Source organism: Sparus aurata, chromosome 5, assembly GCF_900880675.1.
Source record: "Sparus aurata chromosome 5, fSpaAur1.1, whole genome shotgun sequence".
Lineage (NCBI taxonomy): Eukaryota > Metazoa > Chordata > Actinopteri > Spariformes > Sparidae > Sparus > Sparus aurata.
Window position 1 is genome coordinate 10686236 of NC_044191.1, and position 7645 is coordinate 10693880.

Consider the following 7645-nt stretch of genomic DNA (forward strand, 5'->3'; position numbering starts at 1 on the left):
CTTGAAGCATTCAGATAGTCACAGGATTGTTGCTGTCGGTGGGTTTCTGTCACATTCTCTATGGCTGCTGACTCAGAATCTCTTTTCTCTCTGGACACCTACCATGTCTCTGAGGAGCTTGGATTCATCCTCCCTGATCCTCTGGTAGGTGGAAAAGCTCAGCGGATAAATGTCCTTCTCTACCTTTCGGATCTTACCTTATACACAAGCCGTCGTTATGAAATATTGGATCTGCCTCTAAAAGATTGTTTAACTGAAAACAGAGTAAATTCACATTAAAAGAAAATGGTAGTTTGGCAATTCTCAAACTTTAAGCTCGTTGTATCGATTGACACTGAGTTGACCAAAGGAAGTAAAAAAATTGGCATCGTTCCTGTTTGTGTGATGAACTTTATTCCTACAGCGCTGTGTTTGTACAAAACCACATTTTGTTTAATCCCTCTGCCAAGTCCAAGGTTACTTTGCATGTAGCAACATAAAGCAATACATGCAAATTTAGGCGAGAGGCCTTAAAATCAAAAATGAAAATGTATGAGATTGTTCCGTCATTTTGCCCAGTCACACCCGCAGTGCTCAGGAGCATACTTGCCAACCCTGCGTAGTTTTCACATGAAATTCTCATTGCCTTCTCCTGGTTTCCTCCTGAGGTCAAGATATCTTGTATTTTCTCATTTGAAAAATGTGTCAATTTCAAATGAGAAATTGACACATTTTTCCTCCTCAGTGAATCACAGACGGACAGAGAACTGGAGAGGAGAAAGAGTACTTTAACAAAATTCTCTTATTATTTTTTTTATTTCTTATTCTGTTAATGCTTTCGAAAAAATCCCCTGTATTTTTGAGGTGTCAAGGTTGGCAGGTGTGCTCAGAAGTGCCGTTTCATTTCTGTATGCCATGATGATGATCAACATTTTCTTACCCTGCACACCGTGCTCTGACTTGACTTTCAAAGGAAGAGCTCCCTCCGTATTACCAGCCATGGATGGATATTGCCCTACGAGTTCCGGATCTCGTGCACTCTCACGAGCTTCGCCTCCACATTAACAAGGTGAGTGGGGACAATAAACTGACAAGGACAATTCGCTGTGTTTGTGGAGCCGTGGTTCAGTGTTGCCACTCTGTCTGTCCAGATGCCGCTGCTGGGCACCCAGCATCTGCAGAAACACCGGGAGTTACGGCTGGCCCACCTGGCCCTCAGCGTGATGACCATGGGCTACACCTGGCAGGAGGGAGAGAACAACACAGTCGAGGTATCTCTGTGTGTTTCTGACTTTTCCCTGATATCAGTCACTCTGATCTATTTTTTGTCTGGCTTTGAAACTTCAATAATCCTCCTCTTAGATGCTGCCACATAACCTGGCTGTCCCGTACTGGGAGGTGTCACAGCGTTTGGGACTTCCACCCATCTTAACCCATGCAGATGCAGTGCTGGCTAACTGGAGGAAGAAGAACCCAGAGGGGTAAGGCCAGTTATCTTCAGTGTGTGGTTTGATTGCCCCCAAAACTGGTTTCAAGTCTAAATCTCTTTTTCTTTTCTATGTTCATCTGTGTGTCTCCTGTGCCAGGCCTTTTGACATGGAGTAAGTGCACTTGAATTACGGTCCTCACAACGTAATGTACCATACTATTCGGATGTAGGCAAAGGTTATTGTTTTACTCGCAGGAACCTGGAGCTGCTGCTCAGCCTCCCAGGTGGAGACAGTGTCCGAGGTTTCTTTATGGTTACTCTGCTGGTGGAGCTCGCAGCTGTTCCTGCATTGAGGGTGAATATTTCTGAATAAAAAAATACATCAATTCATGTGTTATTTACTTGTGAGGTGAAAAAAAATTAAGATAGAGGAAAAACAAACAAAGATTAAAACTGGAGATGTGTTGCAGAACATTCCTACTGTGATCAATGGTGTCAGGTGTGGTGAGACTGAGGCAGTGGCCAGAGCGCTGGAGGACATCAGCCAGTCGATACAGGACATGACAGATGCACTCAAGCTGATGCATGGTAATCACTCAAACATAACTTATGTATTAGTATTAGTATTCATATATTCATGTTAGCACATCAACAAGAATTTGGTTTAATGTGTTTTTTTTTTTTAAGTGTACGTGGAACCGTCAGTCTTCTATGGCATCATGAGGATCTACCTGTCAGGGTACAGAACTCTTTTTGTCTTTTACTTGGTCTTTCAATTGTAAAGTCGAACTGCAACTATTAGTCAGCTAATCGATTAGTCGATTGAAAGAAAATCAAATGCCGATTATTTTGATAATCTAAGTGTGTTTTTTTTGTAATTTTTCAAGCAAAAATATCAAACATTTGCTTGTTCCAGTCTTTGGGTTATTGACTGGTTGGACAAAACAAACAGTCTGGAGACATAACTTTGAGCTTGTTAATGGCATTTGGGTGGTCCACTCTGAGCCACAAGCAGGCCAGCAGATCCACAACATAGAAATGAACTGTGGCCCAGATGGGCCAGCTCTGTTTTTTTGGTTCGCTCTTGGCTGACATATGGCCATAGCATGGCCTGCTTATGGCTCGGATCTCTGATACGTGGGCCAGATGAACATGTCTGGTGTGGGCCAGATCTGATCCACAACAATGTTTCTTACTGGAATCCAATGAGCTATGATTAATCGGTGAATCAGGAAATAATCTGCAGATTCCTCTATAATGAAAATGATTGTTAGTTGTAGCCTTACTGTTAAGTAAAACGTGCTTTTGAAACGTGTGTGTTTGTGTTTATGCACACCTGCATAGGTGGAAAGACAACCCTAGTATGCCTAATGGGCTGGTTTATGAAGGGGTCCAGATAGAACCGATGGAGTATTCAGGGGGAAGCGCTGCACAGAGCAGCCTGCTGCACTGCTTTGATGAACTTCTGGGAGTCAAACATGAAGCAAAAAGCAGTAAGATGTCATTTTTTCCCCTTCGATTGATTATAAATGTGCCATAGAGGAATGAGGAGTCATTGTGATGTATCTGTCCTAATGTAGGTGCCTTCCTAACCAGGATGAGGGACTACATGCCTCCTGAACACAAGCAACTGATCCAGGACATCTCGTCGCAACCCTCGCTGAAGAATTTTGTCCAACAGCAGGACAGTGAGCGGCTCAACCAGGCCTTTCAGCACTGCGTCACAAAACTGTTGCATTTGCGCAACTACCACATCAACGTTGTCAGCCGCTTTATCACCGTACCTGCAGCCCGAGCACGACAACTTCGTGATAGGAGCCAGGACTCAGAGGGGGAAATGATCAGCAGGGCACCCACAGCATTAGAGGAGAGGGGCACCGGTGGCTCTGGCATCATGACCTTCCTTAAGACTGTGAGGGACCAGACAAAAGACGCCTTCCTGCCTGAGAGAAGAACAGAAATGAATCACCAGAGCTAAAGAGCGAGCAGTGTCTGCTGCATATATGTCATTGGAAGGATGCATTTCACGTAGCTTCGTTGTGTTCGTGGGCAAACCTCAGCTCTGAGTGATGCCCTTCATTCAGTCCAAATCCTAATTCAAACAATTGCTCCGACTTTCCATGAAATGCAACCGCCGATTCCCTCTTTAATCTGAGCTAGAGAACAAGAGAGATTGTCTTCTGTAACACAGACAAATAGCAGCTGTTATCTGTTCAGTTCACCCTGAAATAAAAACAGATAAGTGAGAGAAGTTTGCAGCTGTCAAAAAAAAGGATGAAACGTTTGAAAAACCAAAATCCTGCAGTACCTCCTTTAACCATGGCAGGGCACTGAAGGGCAGCATTCCAATTCAGACGAAAGGAGGATTGTCTATTAAAGGCCAAAACGGTGGGCAAAACCCGAGTCCCAAAGGCATGAAGGCTTGTGATTTACCTGATGTCATGGCGTATTCATCATTAATAACAGTCATCAGACGAGGTGTGCAACCCACGCTAGCTGAAACCTACCCTGACACACTGAAGCAGGCTGGAACATGACCTTTTCCTTCTCGGTAAATAATCAGCCTTTGTTGCTTCTTTACTCCACACTGTGTCCTTACAATGGGGTTGTCATGTCGAAGTACAATGCACAATGCAGCGCAGAGATGCATCACTTATCAGAGCGGTTACCTCAGCACCTCTGCCATCCTCCTCCAGCCCACATCCAGCCCTCACATGCCCCACTATACTTCCTGGATGGAGAGTGTGGAAAACCCAGAGCGATGAAGGGAGGGATTGTGTCATGAATGGGAGCTTCACCTTTCCTGGCTCGTCTCCACCGGTGTTTTATTACGATAGCAGCTTGGCAAGATCAGATAAGGTAGACGGTGCGGCAATTAGACATGACAACTCTCTTCAAACCCGCGGGACCCACTACTTCTCACAATCTTTCTTTTCTCATGCTGGGTAGCAGGAAATATAATGGAAGAGAAGATTAAACTATTGCACATGTAGCCATTCAAGATTCTGGTGTCAGAGACATCTGTTAAAGGACAAGTTGACCCAAAAAATGAACATTCAGTCATTATCTGCACACCCCTATGCTCATGGAAAGCATTCTCCTGAAAAACTGAAGTAGATGGGGACGAGAATATAAAGAAACAACTGATACTTGTTCAGTGTAATCCAAGTCTCCAGAAGCCCTGAAATCCTGTATTGATTTGAAAAGTTGTTATTTACACCCTTGATGCATGGTTGAGCTTGAGAGTGTAAATAATATCTTGCAATCAATTTGGGCCTCCAGACACTTGGATTACACAGGACAAGCTGTATGGAGCCATTCTATGTTTTAATGTTTGTTTTTTTTACATTTTAAAACTAGAATCACCCTCAATAGAACATATACCACTGCCAAGGCCCAACAGGCCCATTTAATTCAATCAAGCCTAATCACCATGGGTACCCCTCTGAATCCTAATGATATCAGCTGCACATTGGGGGTAGTTGCAGATTTCCATCCTTGTCGTTACCATACAGACAGGGAAAAAAGACTACCCTCTCAGAAAACATTTATTAAATCAATAGATCCAGATTTTCATATTTTCTTTATGAGAAACAGAATTGACAAAAAAACCCCAAAAACAACAAGGACTCAATGTTGAAGAAATTAAGAAAAGAATCCCTGGATCTGCACCAAAAGTTAGAGGGGTCTATTTCAAACCATTATCAATCCTCCATCTAAGTTTTGTGGAAATCTGCTCAGTAGTTTTTCTGTAATCCTGCCTACAAACCAACCAAAACATAGATACAGACAAAAAGTCTCCATCTACTTCAGTTGCTTCAGAGATTGATGTAAACACTAGGACATTTCACCCAGCCTCCCATCAGCATGGTGGTGAGTAGAAAATAACTGAATCTTAATATTTTGGCGAACTAACTCTTTAAATGTTTTTTACTCCTTTTTTTTTTTTTTTACTTTGGATAGATGTACAGCAAATACGTTAGAAAAGAGCATACCTGAGTAATCATTAGGCTGTCATTCATTCAATGAAACGTCCACTCAGACGAGTTTCACAAGCTTTTCTTAGAGCACGACAGGAAGACCGAGGTGAGGAGGTGAAAGGTGAACAGAAACTCTGCAGGGATGGAGAGAGTTGGGTGGTGGTGGTGACAGTGTGCTCACATGTCACAGTGATCTGATTAGAACCTTCTTCCACAGCCAACGCAAATAATCCCCTTCCTTATTGCCTAACTGTGGAGGACTCCCTGACAACCCCGTCAGTAAACACAGGCCATCTCCAAGGATGTCTTCATTGTGTAGTCGGGGCTGGGCCTGCACGGCCGCTGAAGTTTCACCTCATATCACAACAGTGGCTGATTTCAATATAGGATATGACACACGCATGTGTATGCACACACCCGAATCTTTTGTGTTGTACTGACAATGCTGTGACATGTTAGACGTAAGAGAAGTGTGTAAAGGGTCAGGTTTTTTGTTATAAAGTTACATTTTGGTTTGAGAATCAAGGCAGAAAGCTAAATCAGTGTTTTTCCTCTGGGCAAAGGGCATCTGGAGTCACTCTTGTTTTCATGAAATCTACTCAAACAGCCACGTTTGATCCATCAGAGCGGACAGGATTACAGGCGTGGGTTCTCCTTTTGGTTAGACAATCGGACATCTTGCCTCGGTGGTTAACCACAGGATATCCTGGATTCTGTTATTTCAAAATTGAATTTATGATGCTGCTGCTTACCTCAAGCCAAGCAAAGCCAGGACCTTTTCTCACCCATGATGGCAGCAGTGCAGGATTGATTGTCTTTGGCGTGTACATGACGGGCGTAGCTGGGAATTATGGGTTGTGCAGTGCAGTAGGTGACCCTGGGCGTTAGAGCGCTTTCTGCTCATCTGGACTTCACTATCTTTATCAAACACACCCACAGGTCAGATACAGCTTCATTACTCACTTACTGATCAGTTTGGATTCCCCCTCAGAACAGTTTGTGCTCTATATCCTTACAGTGCTCTGTCATCACCAGTCTTTTGTTGCCAGTTACCAAAATGTAATAGTGGATAGTAACGCTTCAGTGTGACAGTGACTCTGGCTGGCTATCTTGTTTTTCTTTCTGTCACCACTGAAATAAGCACATAGCAACATGTGTGAGTTAAAGATATAATATGTAACATTTCAGCATTAAAATGTCAATTACAAGACCTATGTTATGTATTTTGTTGAGCCGTGTACTCACATTAAGTCCAGAGAAATCTGCAAGTTTGCTCAAAGTAAAATGTTATATAGTTACTGTCGCTGAAACAGCAGATGATTCGTCAGTGAGTGAAGAAGGAGGTCGAGTGTGATTGAACACGAGCCGTTACTATTTCTGCCCAAGTCATGTAGATAGATTTTAAATGGCGGTGGTGTTTGCTTATCAATGAAAACTACAACTCCCATGATCCCACACCTATGTCTCATGTCAATTAGACCCCTGATTGTAGACATTGCATAATTTGCATTTGAAAACTTTAAAAATAATAAAATAAAGAAATTAAGACAGGTAGGATGGAAATATGTCTTTTCAAACCAACTCTTGATCTCTGGACACTTAGATTACAGTGGACACGCTGTATGAAGCTATTGTTCATACTGAAGCTACATGTTTTTTTCCCCATTTCCTTCCGTTGTTTAGGAGAATGCTGCAACGCTTTTTTGTTGTGAAGCTCCAGAAATGTTTTGTTGACTACAACAATTGGGATGATGTTCCTTTAAGACCAATAGTAGTTGACCAATATGAATAATAAGCGAGTTAAAACCAATAAAAGAAATTAGAAAATAGAATAAACTAAATATAGGATATCCATTTAATGGTCTTAATAATGTACAGAAATATGTGTCAGTCCACCTCAGGGGTTTCTTTACCTATCATGTTGCTAATACCTCTACTATCGCCACAAACATCTCCAGACGGGTGAATCACCCTTCCTATAGGACCTCCATTTGGAAGGTTTCCATAGAAGTCTCTCTAAATACAAGCAAACGTAGCCAACATTCCCTGTGTTGTGGCTTTTCAGACTTCACTTTCCTGCCCTTAAACAAGACATCAAGCTCGTCTTTCACCCACCCCGTCTCAAAAATCATTTCTCTCAACCCCGGCTCCTCTTTGTACCTCACTCTTGCGGTCTGTCAGAGCAGGTTAAAGGCTTTTGATGTTGTCATCTTACAGCAACTTTATCACTTCCTCCCCACTGACTCAACTGAACCGG

General features: G+C 42.7%; 1 protein-coding gene across 2 annotated transcripts; it reads left to right on the forward strand.

The window, feature by feature from the left end:
* ido1 (indoleamine 2,3-dioxygenase 1) lies at positions 1-6596 on the forward strand. 2 transcript variants are annotated; one of them, XM_030415915.1, is made up of 10 exons: positions 1-144; positions 953-1048; positions 1131-1250; positions 1342-1460; positions 1566-1580; positions 1664-1763; positions 1879-1996; positions 2096-2147; positions 2753-2901; positions 2989-6596. In XM_030415915.1, the coding sequence occupies exons 1-10, from the start codon at positions 61-63 to the stop codon at positions 3384-3386; spliced, it is 1251 nt and encodes a 416-aa protein (XP_030271775.1). In that variant the 5' UTR covers positions 1-60; the 3' UTR covers positions 3387-6596. The 2 variants fall into 2 exon arrangements, with proteins under 2 accessions (XP_030271775.1, XP_030271776.1); XM_030415916.1 differs by having other exon boundaries at positions 95-144; positions 957-1048.
* Positions 6597-7645: the final 1049 nt, after the last annotated feature.

Bases quoted from the DNA above. Each gene is read 5' to 3' on its own strand.
- ido1 (XM_030415915.1), top strand. From the start codon at position 61: ATGGCTGCTGACTCAGAATCTCTTTTCTCTCTGGACACCTACCATGTC. The intron at 145-952 runs GTAGGTGGAAAA...TGACTTTCAAAG, and splicing joins TCATCCTCCCTGATCCTCTG to GAAGAGCTCCCTCCGTATTA. The intron at 2,902-2,988 runs GTAAGATGTCAT...GTCCTAATGTAG, and splicing joins CAAACATGAAGCAAAAAGCA to GTGCCTTCCTAACCAGGATG.